Below are 17,457 nucleotides of genomic sequence, written 5' to 3'. Positions count from 1 at the left end.
ACCATTTTGCCCCCCCCCGGTCTGGACCAGCTGGCCATTTTTGGTCACTATGACCTGAATTCTACATCTGCAAAGCTTTCTGTCCCTGTCTTTAGTACTCACACAATCCTTTATGCCTTGTTTGGTGCAAAAACCTCTGACTACAGTGAGGATTATAGCAAACAGAGGCCAAAATGATTCAATTTGTTCTTCATCTGATAAGATCTTATGAAAACTCCTCATTTCAGTCAGTGAAGCTCTGGGCACACAGAGTGAAAGTGAGAACCCCATCCGTCATCCTGACAGACACGAACCCTCTTAACATTTTAATGCTCTTAAAACGCTGCCAGAGCTGTGAAGATCAATCTGAGGAGTGGATGGAGGAACGAATTTGATTAATGAGAGAGCTACATGAGTAAATGATCTCGGACAAGCTGTCAGACCCCATTATCCAGATTCAGAGCCAAATTATCACTGGGAGTTGCACATTCCTGAAGGTCACGATTTGTATCGCTGAACTGCAACGAGGCTGAAACATATTCCATTTGTCAATATTTGAATCAGTTAGTGCAATCTGTTATCATCTGTAGATAAAATCAGACCCAGTGGCTCACAGTGAGGGTGGGGTGAGTGTGCACAATAGAATAGACAATATCAAGCAAGTCACATCATGGAATCATTGGGCTCTATTTTAGCACCCGCTATCGGGTGCGTTCCTGGCGGGGGGGCTCCGAAAATCGGAGAATCCCGGCGCGGTACCGGAGCCCGCCCCGAACCCGCGCACTTCCGGGTTCCCCGCTGACGCGCCGGCGTGCGCGCGCAGCCCCCGCTGGTGGGAATCCCGCAGGCAATTAAAGCCAGCGGGGTTCCACTTAAAGGTATTTATTTAGGTATTTCAGGTCATTAACTGACGTGATTAAAGGATTATGTGGTATTTTAGAGCAAACTGGGACTGTTTCCCACACTGGGGGAAACACTCCCAGGTCAAATGGACGTGTTGCAGCTGTCAGCCTGTGGCAGCTGCAAAGGTCCATTTGACAGGTGGCGGGGGGAGACCCTCACCCATTGCAGGAGGCCACTCTGTCACTTGGGACAAAGTTTGGCCTCCACCACCCTCCTCCTGACAGTCAAAGTCACCAACCTGCACACTTACCCCGGGGTCCAGAGACATGTACCTACCTTGCGGACCCCTTCAGATGTACATCTTGCGGATGGGGGCTGCCGTAGCTGCAGTCATGACCTCCTCGGAGGGCGAACAGCATCACCAGCCTCACCAGCCTCGCCATCCACGCCATCCACCTCTGACACGTGGAGCTCCACAACAGAGTGCTGTGACACATCCACCTGTACAGCAGGAGGGAGGGCTACCGCAGAGAGAGATGCGTCGCAGAGGGCACTACCCTCGCCACAGGGTCTACAGACCGAGGCTCAGCTTCCTGGACCTCTCTGAGCATCCGTGCACACGGAGGCTCAGAGGCACTCGACATGTAGTCGTGGACATCTGCAGCCTCCTTCATGCCGAGGTGCTCCTGGCTGGCCCGAGCACCATCTTCTTACCTGTCGCTGTCAAAGTCACCACTGCCCTCAACAACTTCTCCTCCGCATCCTTCCAGGGTGCAACCGGGGACATTGCCGACGTCTCCCAGTCGTCTGCACAAAAGAGCCCTGCAAATACACCTACACACACTCTGCAGTGACACAATGGGTGGCATCAGTTGTGGGTCCTCATAGTGATCCTCAGGAGCGGGCATTATTGCACAAACCAGACAGGATTCGCGAAGACATGGCAGTAGTGGTGCCAATATAATATGTAATGTGAGTTGGTCAGAAATTCAATATAGGTAAACACCATGACAAACCCTCAAACACCCTTGTGCATCCCCTTCATGCGCACGACACGTTTGCCTTACGCTGCCTACTGCACATATGTGATGCATGCCCTGTGGCTGCAGCACAGGTGGTGGCAGGTTGAGTGAGGCTGACCGTGAAAGAGATGCACGAGAGGGTGGGTATGAGATAGAGCCATGAGATTGTATGAGGATTGGGTTGAGTGGTAGTGGCGGGATGAGTACTGGCGAGGTGAGTAGGTGCAGGTAAGATGAGGATGAGGTTTGAGTGGGTATGAGGGGTGATGTGACAGAGTTGTGTTGGCAGTGCCGAAGGAGATGTGGGGTGGGGGCAGTGATGTGGCAGACGGAGTGTAGGGGAAAGACTACGCGTACTCACTTTGGCTGACCTACTGAGGTCATTGGAGCGCCTCCTGCACTGTATTGAGGTGGGCGATATGTTGGTTGCGCTGGTGACCTCCTCTGCCACCTCGAGCCAGGCCTTCCTGGTGGCAGAGACAGGCCGCTTCCTCCCGCACGCCGGGAGGAAGATCTCTGTCCTCCCCCTCCTCCTCACCCCGTGTATTGATACCTGGAGTGAGGCATCATTAAACTGGGAGCAGCCTTCCCCCTGGGCTGCTCCATGCTGTAATTTTTGCTATTTGTTGCAGCATTTGTCAGTGGAGGACTGCCCCTTTAAATAGAGCGCCTCCAGCTGACAGATCTTACTGCGCATGCGCAGCCCGCCCGACACGCAGATCAGCAGCGGGGAACCCGGAGGAGAAGGTAAGTGGATCCAATTAGTGGATTGGATCCCACAATCGCGCGGGAAACTGACTAATTTCACCGGACACGTTACCCACGCGCCCGATAGCCCCCCCGCCGAGAACCCGCAGCCCTGCTAACATCGGGCCCATAGAATCTTACAGCACTGAAGGAGGCCATTCGACCCATTGTGCCTGTGCTGGTTCTTCGAAAGAGCTATCCAATTAGTCCCACTCCCCCTCGCTTTCCCCATAGCCTTGCAAATTTTTCCTTTTTATCCTTTTCGAAAGTTATTATTGAATCTGCTTCCACCGCCCTTTCAGGCAGCGCATTCCAGATCATCACAACTCGCTGCGTAAAAAAATGTCTCCTCATGTCGCCTCTGGTTCTTTTGCCAATTATCTTAAATCTGTGTACTCTGGTTACCGACCCTCCTGCCAGTGGAAACAGTTTCTCCCTATTTACTCCCCATAACTTTGAATGCCTCTATGAAATCTCCCTTTAACCTTCTGAGAATGCATTAAAAAAGTACATAAATTCTAAGTGTAAAGTCTCACCAATTGCTGACCACAGGTTCATTCTGATATTTTTTCTTGTCTCTAACTCCAGTAGAAAATCAAACAAGAACTGAAAATTAGCTGTCATCTCACCTGTGTTAGTTCCTGCTTTTCTATCTTACTGAGACGGATGTGGACACCACTCAAGGCCTTGTAATGGCACCAAGCACTTTAACATTTAACAAACATGTTGGTTCTTCTTAAGTCATGGTTTCAAGCTTCTCTTAATAGGCAGTGTAGAGGGAGCTTTACTCAGCACCTAACCTGTGCTATATCTGACCTGTTAATGGGGCAGTGTAGAGGGAGCTTTACTCAGAACCTAACTTGTGCTATAAATTATGAAGAGGCACAAACAGTTTCAACACTTACTGAGAATGCCCCAGTTTTAATCAATAAAACATAATCTAACGGCAGTTTTATTATTTATTCCACTGCCTCTTCCCGCGTCATTAAAGTTAACTCAGCATTTGGCTTATTCTCAGGCTGAACCAAACCGTTTGCAACCTTGGCGTCCTATTTGACTCTGAGTTGAGCGTCTGACCACATACCCACTCCATCACCAAGACCTCCTAGTTCCAAATCTGTAACGTCACCAGTCTCCGCCCCTGCCTCAGCTCATCTGCTGCACAAACCCTCATCCGTGTCTTCGTTACCTCCAGACTGAATTATTCCAATGTTCTCCTGCCCGGTTTCCCACCTTCCACCGCCTGTAAACTTGAGCTCATCCAAAACTCTGCTGCCTGTATCCTAACTTGCACCAAGTTCCGTTCACCCATCACCCCTGTGCTCGCTGACCTACATTGGCTCCCGGTCCAGCAACGCCTCGATTTTAAAATTCTCATCCTTGTTTTCAAATCCCTCCATGGCCTCGCCCCCCTCCCCCTATCTCTATAACCTCCTCCAGCCCTACAACCCTCCGAGATCTCTGCGCTCCTCCAATTCTGGCCTCTTGCGCATCCCCGATTTTCATCGCTCCACCATTGGTGGCCGTGCCTTCAGTTGCCTGGGCCCTAAGCTCTGGAATTCCCTCCCTAAACCTCTCCGCTCTCCGCCTCTTTCTCCTCCCTTAAAAACCTACCTCTTTGACCAAGCTTTTGGTCACCTGTCCTAATATCTCCAAATTGGGCTCGGTGTCAAATTTTGTTTGATAATCGCTCCTGTGAAGAGCCTGGGGTCGTTTTACTACGTTAAAGGCGCTATATAAATGCAAATTGTTTGTTTGTTGTTGTTGTAGTAGTAGTAGTAGTAGTAGTAAAATCTTTGGTTGGGTTTGAATCTGAGAAGCCTTGGGTTGGTTTTAAACGGATGATTTAACTGCGACGCCTGCTTCAGCCTTTTAGAGAGGAAGGTCTCCGACATCGAGGCCAAGCACCGGGCGGAGCTGGGGTCCATCAGGAAGGAGAAGGAGCTGCTCCAGCAGCTGGTGACCCACCAGATCAACACCATCAGGGAGCTGGAGAAACGGCTGCACATGGCCAGCAGCAACAACACTGGCCTGCAGCTCCAGCAGCTGCAGCTGGTCGACACGGTCCGCAGACTCATCAACCTGGTGTCACAGGGCAAAGGTAAGGGCGGAAGGGCATGTGACCAGGGCGGAACATGAGGTGGTGTCATTATTGGAATTTGTAATAAAAGGAGGGACTTGAATTTTTACAGCGCCTTTCACCACCTCAGGATGTGAGAGACACTGTGCGACTGCAAATCTTCCGCTCCTTGTGTACCTGAGATGCAAATGATGACGTGCGGTTGCGATTTTTTTGGGTGTGTGGGGGAGGCGCTTTCTCGCAATAGTATGACGATGCTTTGTTAACTAACTTCAAAGAAAGAACTTGCATTTCTATAGCACCTTTCACCACCTCAGGATGTCCCAAAGCGCTTTACAGCCAATGAAGTACTTTTTGAAGTGTAGTCACTTTTTGTAATGTTCCTCCTGAATTCCTTATTGGATTTATTGGTGAGGGGCAGAGAGATTTAGGGGTCCAAGTACAGAAATCACTAAAAGCCAGTGGACAGGTACAAAAAATAATTTAAAAGGCGAATGGAATGTTGGCTTTTATCTCAAGGGGGCTGGAATAGGGGTGGAAGTTATGTTACAGTTTATATAAAGTTCTGGTCAGATCCCATCTGGAGATATTGCGTTCAGTTCTGGGCACCGCACCTCAGGAAGGATATATTGGCCTTGGAGGGGGTGCGGCGCAGATTCACCAGAATGATACCGGGGCTAAAAGGATTAAATTATGAGGACAGGTTGCATAAAGGAGGCTTGTATTCCCTTGAATATAAAAGATTATGGGATGATTTAATGATTTGTTTATGATGATTAAAGGATTTGATTGGGTAGATAGAGAGAAACTATTTCCTCTGGTGGGAGAGTCCAGAACAAGGGGACATAACCTTAAAATTAGAACTAGGCCGTTCAGGGGTGATGTCAGGAAGCACTTCTTCACACAAAGGGGAGTGGAAATCTGGAACTCGCTCCCCCAAAAAGCTGTTGAGGCTGGGGGTCAATTGAAAATTTCAAAACTGAAATTGATAGATTTTTGTTAGGCGAGGGTATTAAGGGTTACAGAACTAAGGTGGTTAGATAGAGTTAAGATACAGATCAGCGGAACAGGCTTGAGGGGCTGAATGGTCTCCTCCTGTTCCTATGTTTCTTTCTATGAGATGGTGTCATTATTGGAATTTATAATAAAAGAAAGACGTGCATTTATACAGCGTCTTTCACAACCTCAGGATGTCCCAAAGCACTTTACGGCCAATGAAGCACTTTTTGAAGTGTAGTCACTTGTAATGTAGGGAAACACAGCAGTCAATTTGCGCACAGCGAAGGTCCCACAAACAGCAATGAGATAAATGACCAGGTCATCTGTTTTTCAGTGATGTCGGTCGAGGGATAAAAATTGGCCAGGACACCGGGGAGAACTCCCCTGCATTTCTTTGAAATAGTGGCCGTGGGATCTTTAACATCCACCTCAAAGGGCAGACGGGACCTCGGTTTAACATTAAAGGTGGAATTGAGCCGTATTCAGGAAAAAAGCACAACAAGGGGTCGGATGGGCTAGTGGGTATAGTCAATTGCCAGTAACCCAGTATCATAGAACAAGGCTTGGGCAAGACTCTGGTTCAATATCCCAGAATTGTCCCAATACTCTGTGATTTCCCAGGCTGAAGCCTGGATACAGCTGCCCGCCTGATTTTGTTCCCAACAAGAATCGAGCAAACAATGGAATCCTTTGTCGGAGAATTTCTCTTGTTGAATGTTTAGAGCCAGTTCCTGTGTTTCGACTTTTTCTAACCCTTCTTAACTCTCTTACTTCTCACTGCTTTTGGCCTCCCAGTGAGAGAGCGAGCAAGGGGAAACTCCTGCATGACTCTTATCGTTAAGAGATATCGAGGATGGGCATCGACCCTACAGCCTCAGCCAGCGATCCTTTGTTTGATAGAATGGAGGCTCAGCTATGAACTGGCTAAATGTATTCTACCATTATCTCCCTCAAATGTTACCAGTTGGTATATTCCAAACTATGGCCCTTGGTTTGCGCTCAGCTGTTGGGACATTAGAGTTGGCTCGAATTCCCCTGGACAAGGGAGGAGATCCAAGCCGGAAGGAGGAGATTTTTGGGTATCTAGTCAGGACAGGCTTTATAATGCCCGCCACAAAAAAATTCACCCAGGGTTCCACTATCCAACGATCTCTGCTAGATGATGCCCTTAGGTGGCTATTGGTGGGGTACGAGTGGTGTAGTGATGATGTTACTGGACTAGTAACCCAGAGACCTGGACTAATAATTCAGAGAACGCTAGCTCAAATCCCCACCATGGCAGTTGAGAACTTGAATTCAGTTTTAAAAATCTGGAAATATAAAGCTGGGATCAGTAAAAGTGACCCTGGAGGTGTCAGATTGTCGTAAAAAACCCAACTGGTTCACTAACGTCCTTTAGGGAAGGAACCTGCCGTCCTTACCCGGTCTGGCCTTACATGTGACTCCAGTCCCACACCAACGTGGTTGACACTTAACTGCACTCTGAAGTGGCCTAGCAAGTCATTCAGTTGTATCAAACAGTAGGTCTACTACCATCTTCTTAGGGCAACTAGAGATGGGTAATAAATGCGGGTCTTGTCAATGACACCCACAATCCAAGAATTAATTAAAAAAATGAGGTATGGATAGGATCTGGTTCCAATACAATGCCTTCTTTGGCCAAGTGACCTGCTGGCTTTCATTTGTCTAGGTTGACATATGAAAAATGGCCAATTGGAGATGAGATATTGGAGAGCTACCAGGGTCCCATGGAGTCGTATCCCATCGTGAGTCATCTTCAGGAGAGAAGAGCAGAAATTTGAGGGCAAAAATGATCCAGATTTCTTCATAGCTAGCTGCTTAGCACAGCTCATAGTCTTGCATGGTCTACCTCCTTCAAAGGTCAATGTTTGGTGTGCTACGTGATACTGTAGACATTCTAGGCTGGCACCATCTCTTACCTTCTATTTAAAGAGCACAGAGTGTAAATGTTTTGTGCAAAAAAAATTCAACATTGTGCCCTACCAAAAATGGAGCTGAAATGTTTGTTATTTTTTTATGAGCAAGAATGTTCAATCTAGTCTGAGGTCAAGTCCCAAGATGCAGTTAGTGTGTATCTTAGGGTTTGGCTCAAGAAAGAAATTTCATTAGGAAGAATTCCTAAGCCACAATTGCAAGATAAATAGCAATGGGTCAGAACATATACACTTCAACAGCTTGCACTTATTACCAAGAAGTGACTGTTCGCCCTCACCCCTCAGATTCCTGACATGATGGATAAGGTCACGCTTTATCTTATCAAAGTCATCGCTAAAGCCATTCTTGTAGTTCAGCCGTTGCAGTACAGGCTCCTCAAACAAGTTGGCCCCATACCCGGGTCTGTAGGCTGGCGTGTTTTTCCAGGTCTGAGCTGATGATGAACTTGGTAACAGCAGAAGTATTCTCTTGGAGATCGACCGGGGACGGGGGGGAAAGCTGAGGTAGTGAGTTTCCTCGTCAAAAGTGAGCTTCAGGTGACGAAGAGATACCAACGGTTAAGGTGGTGGTATTCTACCAACGGACAGAAATGAGAGGCCTCGTGGGCAACAGGATGAATTGGAAACTTTGGGAGGATATTAAAAAACACACCACCAGTGGATTTAGAGAAAGAAAGAACTTTCATTTCTATAGCGCCTTTCACAACCTCAGGACGTCCCAAAGCGCTTCACAGCCAATGAAGTACTTTTTAAAGCGTAGTCGCTGTTGTAATGTAGGAAACGTGGCAGCTAAATTTACGCACAGCAAGATCCCACGAACAGCAATTAAACAATGACCAGATCATCTGATTTAGTGATGTTGCTTGAGGGATAAATATTGGCCCAGGACACGTGCGGGGAACTCCCCACTGCTCTTCTTCAAAATAGTGTCCTGGGATCTCTTACGTCCATCTGAGAGGGCAGACGGGGCCTTGGTTTAAAGTCTCATCTGATACACGGCACCTCCAACAGTGCAGCACTCCCTCAGTACTGCACTGGGAGCGTCAGCCTGGGTTTTGCACTCAAGTCTTTGGAGCGGGGACTTGAATCCGTGACCTTCTGAGTCAGAGGCAAGAATGCTACTCACTGAACCACAGATGTGGGAGTCAAAATCAGGTAGGACGCAACCTTTCCCCAGACCCCAATTATCTCCTAAGCTACTGTTTGGCGGCTGCAAATTTGGAAATGGATGAGACAAGATGCCATTTCATGTGACACTCACCACTGATGAAGCAGCTGAAGGTGGTTGGGCCTAGGACACTGCCCTGAGGAACTCCTGCAGCAATGTCCTGGGGCTGAGATGATTGGCCTCCAACAACCACTACCATCTTCCTTTGTGCTAGGTATGTCTCCAGCCACTGGAGAGTTTTCTCCCTGATTCCCATTGACTTCAGTTTTACTAGGGCTCCTTGGTGCCACACTCGGTCAAATGCTGCCTTGATGTCAAGGTCAGTCACTTTCACCTCACCTCTGGAAATCAGCTCTTTGGTCCATGTTTGGACCAAGGCTGTAATGAGGTCTGGAGCCGAGTGGTCCTGGCGGAACCCAAACTGAGCATCAGTGAGCAGGTTATTGGTGAGTAAGTGCCACTTGATAGCACTGTCGACGACACCTTCCATCACTTTGCTGATGATTGAGAATAGACTGATGGGGCATTAATTGGCCGGATTGGATTTTTCGGCCTTTTGTGGACTGGACGTACCTGGGCAACTTTCCACATTGTCGGATAGATGCCAGTGTTGTAGCTGTACTGGAACAGCTTGGCTAGAGGTGCAGCTAGTTCTGGAGCACAGGTCTTCAGCACTACAGCCGGGATGTTGTCGGGGCCCATAGCCTTTGCTGAATCCAGTGCACTCAGCCATTTCTTGATATCACGTGGAGTGAATCGAATTGGTTGAAGACTGGCTTCTGTGATGGTGGGGATATCGGGAGGAGGCCAAGATGGATCATCCACTCGGCACTTCTGGCTGAAGATGGTTGCAAACGCTTCAGCCTTGTCTTTTGCACTCACGTGCTGGACTCTGCCATCATTGAGGATGGGGATGTTTGCAGAGCCTCCTCCTCCGGTTAGTTGTTTAATTGTCCACCTCCATTCACGACTGGATGTGGCAGGACTGCAGAGCTTTGATCTGATCCGTTGGTTGTGGAATCGCTTAGCTCTGTCTATAGCATGTTGCTTCAGCTGTTTAGCATGCATGTAGTCCTGAGTTGTAGCTTCACCAGGTTGGCACCTCATTTTTAGGTACGCCTGATGCTGCTCCTGGCATGCGCTTCTACACTCCTCATTGAACCAGGGTTGATCCCCTGGCTTGTTGGTAACGGTAGAGTGAGGAATATGCCGGGCCATGAGGTTACAGATTGTGCTGGAATACAATTCTGCTGCTGCTGATGGCCCACAGTGCCTCATGGATGCCCAGTTTTGAGCTGCTAGATCTGTTCTGAATCTATCCCATTTAGCACGGTGGTAGTGCCACACAACACGTTGGATGGTGCCCTCAGTGCAAAGACAGGACTTCGTCTCCACGAGGACTGTGCGGTGGTCACTCCTACCAATACTGTCATGGACAGATGCATTTGCGACAGGTAGATTGGTGAGGATGAGGTCAAGTAAGTTTTTCCCTCGTGTTGGTTCGCTCACCACCTGCCGCAGGCCCAGTCTGGCAGCTATGTCCTTCAGGACTCGGCCAGCTCAGTCAGTAGTGGTGCTACTGAGCCACTCTTGGTGATGGACAATGAAGTTCCCCACCCAGAGTACATTCTGTGCCCTTGCTACTCTCAGTGCTTCCTCCAAGTGGTGTTCAACATGGAGGAGGACTGATTCATCAGCTGAGGGAGGACGGTAGGTGGTAATCAGCAGGAGGTTTCCTTGCCCATGTTTGACCTGATGCCATGAGATTTCATGGGGTCCAGAGTCAATGTTGAGGACTCCCAGGGCCACTCCCTCCTGATTGTATATCACTGTACCGCCACCTCTGGTGGGTCTGTCCTGCCGGTGGGACAGGACATACCCAGGGATGGTGATGGAATAGTCTGGGACATTAGCTGAAAGGTATGATTCTGTGAGTATGGCTATGTCAGGCTGTTGCTTGACTAGTCTGTGGGACAGCTCTCCCAATTTTGGCACAAGTCCCCCAGATGTTCGTGAGGAGGACTTTGCAGGGTCGACTGGGCTTGGTTTGCCATTGTCGTGTCCGTTGCCTAGTGGTCCGTCCGGTTTTATTCTTATTCTGACTTTTCGTAGTGAGATTTTACAACTGAGTGGCTTGCTGGGCCATTTCAGAGGGCAATTAAGAATCGACCACATTGCTGTGGGTCTGGAGTCACATCTTGGCCAGACCAGGTAAGGACGGCAGGTTTCCTTCCCTAAAGGACATTAGTGAACCAGATGGGTTTTTACGAGCAGGCATTGGCCACCATTACTGATACTGGTATTTTAATTCCAGATTTTTATTTAATAAATTTAATTTAATTAAATTTGTTAGCTGCCATGACAGGATTTGAACTCATGACTCTGGATTATTAGTCCAGTAACATAACCACCATGCTACCGCACCCGATAGTCTGGTTAAAGAGGTAGGTTTTAAGGAGTGTCTTAGAGGAGAGCGAGGTAACGAGGCGGAGAGGTTTAGGGAGGGAATCCCAGAACTTCGGGCTTTGGCAGCTGAAGGCACGGCCGCCAATGGTGGGGCGATTAAATCGGGGGTGCGCAAGAGGCCAGAATTGGAGGAGCGCAGAAATCTCGAAGGGTTGTAGGGCTGGAGGAGGTTACAGAGATAGGGAGGGGTGAGACCATGGAGGGATTTAAAAACAAGGATTGGAATTTTAAAATCGAGGTGTTGCCAATGTAGGTCAGGGAGCGCAGGGGTGATGGGTGAACAGGACTTGGTGCGAGTTAGGATACGGGCAGCAGAATTTTGGATGAACTCAAGGTTACGGAGGGTGGAAGGTGGGAGGCCGGCCAGGAGAGCACTGGAATAGTCAAGTCTGGAGGTAACAAAGGCCTGGATGAGGGTTTCAGCAGCAGATGAGCTGATGCAGGGGCGGAGACGGGCGATGATACGGAGGTGGAAATAGGTGGTCTTGGTGATGGAGCGGATATTTTATATGCTGATGAGGGGACTGATGCCTGTTTTACAGCCCCTCTAAGAAATCGGGCTGTCTTGAGGGGAGCAGGTGTCGGGCCAACTCCCCTCAGGCTTTCCAGGTGTTGATGCAGCCTAGCAACCAGCCCCCGCTGAAAAGGTGAAGTTTTTAGCTTTTATCTTAATTCATGTGGGGCCAGGAGGGGCAGGAATAGAGTTGCTAACTCTGGTTGGACGTATTCCTGGAGGTTTTATCATATGACAGGACAGGCACGATGGGCCGAATGGCCTCCTTCTGTGCTGTATCATTCTATGATTTTATGATGACCTCCTGCCTCCAAAGGCCCCGCCCACACACTCCCACCATTGGTCACCCGACATGTCCATCCTCGCAGTGGACCCGCCTTCCTACAGCCAATTGGTAAGTGAGCAGTCTCTTCATTACCTGATTGGACAAGGCCTGACTGTCAGTCAAATGGCCGACCCTCCTCCCCCTCACTCCACCTCCAGTATGTTTGTAACTAACAAACGAGTGTTAAAAGAAAATGAAAAATAAAACACCATTTTTATTAAAGCGCCTATGGTTTTCCTCCCGGGTTTTTGAACCCAGCAGTGTCCAAGAGATTAACCTTTAATTCCTCCGGGACAATGCTGGAGGGTTGGCGGCTGTCAGCAGGAATGCTCCTCCTGGCCTCTGCTGGCTGCCATCAGCACCCCCGCCCCCTGCTGTCCTCCCTCCCCTCTCCTCGGCACCTACCCGAGGGCCGCTACGGGCGAGGCAGGCAGCCTAAAATGTGTTTCTGCACAGGGCCCGGAATATTTAGATGAGGCCCAGGGTCCAATTTTGGGCTGGCCTCGGGCCTCTCGATTGGGCCTGCCCAGATGAATTCCCACACCGGTAAAATCAGATTCCCCAGTGACGAGAGCAACCCTGAGAAATCTATTGTCTGTACGATAAGAGGAGTTTTCTATTTTAGTCTGGATTGAATCACTGGCTAAACGATTTATGATTCTGTGTTATCAATGTTATCTGCCAATTATTTTTTTAAAAAACTTGATTCAAAAGTGCAATTCCTTAAAAAATTATTTCAGCATTCCACTTATTCGTATTGATCACCGAAAAAAAAAATCTGGAGGTTTATAACTCGACCTTCAAACAATTGTGGGAACTCATTGCTCACCAATAAAATGGCCTCTCGTGCTTCATGCTCATTCCTGACACACAAAAGTTCGAGACAACAGGGAGGGGTAAAGAGGAAAGAAAGAATCAAATGTAAAATGTGTCCAAATATTTAGCACTGTCGTAGGGTGAACGGCAATGAAATTGGATTCCCAGTTTAGTTTTACTGTCAAAATATTTTGGATTTGAGCTCTCCCATGGGCCAACTTGGCATGTGTTAAATTGGGAAAGTGGTTTAAGGCATGAGTTAAGTAGAGGGTAAGAGGTCCTAGGACTCTTGTAGATTTCTCTGTTTCCAGCCGCTTGTTCAGAGATTTCTGATACACGCTCAGAGATTTATTAATGGTTCAAATTTCTAGGCATGGCTGAAAAGACCCCAATATCTCTCCCCCAGATCTGTGCTTTTGAGAGATGAAAATCTGAAGGGGCCGAAATCTTCTGCAAAACAGGAAATCCAATTATTTCTTGGGTGAACCTACCAGGAGATCATGGGTCGACTGTATCTGTTCCCCCCACCCCGCCCCCTTCATTAATCCAGAGCAAAGTTCTTTTTCAAAATTGAAGTAACGTTAAATCACAAGATAATTACGGATACAGAAGAGTATTCAAAGCGTATTAGTTCATCCATGCTGAAGCACACTGCAGTTCCCCCATTGTACCATCTGCTTGTTTCTTAAATGCATCCGTGTTACATAGGGACATAGGAGCAGGAGGAGGCCATTCAGCCCCTCGAGCCTGGTCCACCATTCAATCAGATCATGGCTGATCAACATCTCAACTCCATTTACCCGCCTTTGCTCCGTATCCCTCGATACCCTTACCCAAGAAAAATCTATCAATCTCAGTCTTGAAAGCTCCAATTGTCCCCCAGCATCCACAGCCTTTTGGGGGAGAGAGTTCCAGATTTCCACTCCCCTTTGTGTGAAAAAGTGCTTCCTGATTTCACTCCTAAATGGCCGAGCTCTAATTTTAAGATTGTGCCCCATCAGAGGAAATAGTTTTGCTGTATCTACCCTATCAAATCCTTTTAACATTTTAAACACTTTGACTTGATCATTTCCTCAATCTCCTACACTCAAGGGAATACAAGCCAACTTTATGCAACCTGTCCTCATAATTTAACCCTTTAAGCCCCGGTATCATTCTGGTGAATCTGCACTGCACCCCCTCCAAGGCCAATATATCCTTCCTGAGGTTCAGTCCCCAGAACTGAATGCATTACCCCAGGATCTTGCCCAAAGCCCCAAGAATTTTTAATCCAGCTCTGTCAGTACCTTTGGCAGAATTGGGGTGGAAACAGCCCTGGAGCGGGAGCAGCTCCGAGGAAATCCCCAGCCAATGTTTCAGGGGTGTCCCCGTCACCAGAGTTGATCTGATAAAGAGGGTCACACACCCGGGAAAATCAATAATAACATAAGAACATAAGAAATAGGAGCAGGAGTCGGCCATAAGGGCCCCTCGAGCCTGCTCCGCCATTGAATCAGATCATGGCCGATCTTCGACCTCAACTCCACTTTCCCGCCCGATCCCCATATCCCTTGATTCCCCTAGAGTCCAAAAATCTATCTGTCTCAGCCTTGAATATTCTCGATGTGGAGATGCCGGTGATGGACTGGGGTTGACAATTGTAAACAATTTTACAACACCAAGTTATAGTCCAGCAATTTTATTTTAAATTCACAAGCTTTCGGAGATTTCCTCCTTCCTCAGGCAAATGTTTCAAGAGCTCCTTGAAGCCTACGCATTTATACATATAGAACAATACATGGTGTTTACAGACTGCCCCTGCAACTGCCCGTTGCCAAGGCAATCACCGTGTTCAGACAGAGAGGTGTCACCTGCAGAACCCCCGAATACACATTCAACAAAAAAACAAACAGGGAAAAAAAACAGAGAAAAAAAACAGAGAGAGGCAGAAACATCCGGAAGGCAGAGAGAGCCAGCAAATGACCCATTATATTAAAAACAGATAACATTTGTTCGCTGGTGGGGTAACGTGTAGCGTGACATGAACCCAAGATCCCGGTTGAGGCCGTCCTCATGGGTGCGGAACTTGGCTATCAATTTCTGCTCGACGATTTTGCGTTGTCGTGTGTCTCGAAGGCCGCCTTGGAGTACGCTTACCCGAAGGTCGGTGGATGAATGTCCATGACTGCTGAAGTGTTCCCCGACTGGGAGGGAACCCTCCTGTTTGGCGATTGTTGCGCGGTGTCCGTTCATCCGTTGTCGCAGCGTCTGCATGGTCTCGCCAATGTACCATGCTCTGGGGCATCCTTTCCTGCAACGTATGAGGTAGACAACGTTGGCCGAGTCACAGGAGTATGAACCATGCACCTGGTGGGTGGTGTCCTCTCGTGTGATGGTGGTATCTGTGTCGACGATCATCGACACAGATACCACCATCACACGAGAGGACACCACCCACCAGGTGCATGGTTCATACTCCTGTGACTCGGCCAACGTTGTCTACCTCATACGTTGCAGGAAAGGATGCCCCAGAGCATGGTACATTGGCGAGACCATGCAGACGCTGCGACAACGGATGAACGGACACCGCGCAACAATCGCCAAACAGGAGGGTTCCCTCCCAGTCGGGGAACACTTCAGCAGTCATGGACATTCATCCACCGACCTTCGGGTAAGCGTACTCCAAGGCGGCCTTCGAGACACACGACAACGCAAAATCGTCGAGCAGAAATTGATAGCCAAGTTCCGCACCCATGAGGACGGCCTCAACCGGGATCTTGGGTTCATGTCACGCTACACGTTACCCCACCAGTGAACAAATGTTATCTGTTTTTAATATAATGGGTCATTTGCTGGCTCTCTCTGCCTTCCGGATGTTTCTGCCTCTCTCTGTTTTTTTTCTCTGTTTTTTTTCCCTGTTTGTTTTTTTGTTGAATGTGTATTCGGGGGTTCTGCAGGTGACACCTCTCTGTCTGAACACGGTGATTGCCTTGGCAACGGGCAGTTGCAGGGGCAGTCTGTAAACACCATGTATTGTTCTATATGTATAAATGCGTAGGCTTCAAGGAGCTCTTGAAACATTTGCCTGAGGAAGGAGGAAATCTCCGAAAGCTTGTGAATTTAAAATAAAATTGCTGGACTATAACTTGGTGTTGTAAAATTGTTTACAATTGAATATTCTCAACGACTCAGCATCCACAACCCTCTGGGGTAGAGAATTCCAAAGATTCACAACCCTCTGAGCGAAGAAATTCCTCCTCATCTCAGTCTTAAATGGCCGACCCCTTATCCTGAGACTATGCCCCCTAGTTCTAGACTCTCCAGCCAGGGGAAACAGCCTCTCAGCATCTACCCTGTCAAGCCCCCTCAGGATCTTATATGTTTCAATGCGATCACCTCTCATTCTTCTAAGCTCCAGAGAATATAGGCCCATTCTACTAAATCTCTCACCAAAGGACCAAACTCTCATCCCAGGAATCAATCTAGTTAATAACCTGCCTTCCCGTTACTGACAGGCTGTGTATTTCCAAAACTTTTCCGGCCTTAATTCCAGATTTTTAGCACTTGTAACTTTCCTTTTCTTTTTTTTTGTTTTGTTTTGCCAGTTGATTGAGCTCTTTGTTGGTTTCTTTGTCAAACAGCGGTGGTTAAGAAAGAAGAGAAGATCTTCAGGGATTGCGCGGAGGCCTTGCAGTCTGGAGCCAACGTGAGTGGAATCTACATGATCCGTGTCGAGAACATGACAGAGCCTCGCAAGGTAACCAACTGCACGTGTCCCTCTGAATTACTACGCGTGCCGGCATTGACCAGTAATTCAGGCCACTCCATAGCAGACTGACAGATTACTCCCTATCCCGTTCCAATGGGTGTCATTCATGTAATGGTAGGTAGTTACAAACAATGAGGACATATTACACTTGCTTTAACCTTTTAAACGTTTCCAGCTATCACTCTTATGGAAACCTCACTCTTATGTTTTAGTTACTTCAATGGTCATTAAGTGCATGGGCCGTAGCGTTGCCAACCCTCCAGGATTGCCCTGGAGTCTCCAGGAATCAAAGGCTAATCTCCAGGATACTGCTGCCAGCAACTTGGGTGAAAAATTAAATGAGTAATAAAAAAATAGTGTTTTAAAAAAAATTTCTTTGAAGGTTTTGTCTAATAGTTATAAAAATATCAGACATGGGGAAACAGGCTGTTTGACAGTCAAGAATCACCCAATTGGGTAATGAAGAGTCTATTTTTTCTTCTTCCCTCCTCTGGGAGCCTCTAAACACTTGTTCTATGCGGCACCTTAAAAAAAAGTTGGGGGGAGATAGGGCGTCACTTTTATTTTTAAAAAACGAAACCAGTCTCAAATAAGAATGTTATTGTTCTGATTGATGATGCCCTCCAGTCCCTGCGGTGCCCACCGTTCGCGGAAAGCCTCAAGCGTACCGGCAGACACCGTGTGCTCCCTCTCCAGGGTCACCCGGGCGCGGAGACTGCTGCAGAAGAGAGGCCTTCAGTCAGAGTGACCGACCCCTATGGGCCGCATCCAGCCTTGACCTGCATATGGCATGAA

At 48.1% G+C, this 17,457-nt stretch overlaps 1 protein-coding gene across 1 annotated transcript in view; it reads left to right on the top strand.

Moving 5' to 3' along the window:
• The window catches only part of angpt4 (angiopoietin 4), a 91,439-nt gene that overhangs the window by 44,351 nt on the left and 29,631 nt on the right, over nucleotides 1-17,457 (top strand). The window contains exons 4-5 of the mRNA XM_068000204.1: nucleotides 4,460-4,692; nucleotides 16,535-16,650. Coding sequence (XP_067856305.1) covers nucleotides 4,460-4,692; nucleotides 16,535-16,650 — 349 coding nt within the window. The remainder of the gene's footprint in view (nucleotides 1-4,459; nucleotides 4,693-16,534; nucleotides 16,651-17,457) is intronic.

The sequence above is a fragment of the Heptranchias perlo genome, chromosome 19 (assembly GCF_035084215.1).
Source record: "Heptranchias perlo isolate sHepPer1 chromosome 19, sHepPer1.hap1, whole genome shotgun sequence".
NCBI classification, from domain to species: Eukaryota; Metazoa; Chordata; class Chondrichthyes; order Hexanchiformes; family Hexanchidae; genus Heptranchias; species Heptranchias perlo.
This window is presented reverse-complemented; position numbering and strand designations above follow the sequence as displayed.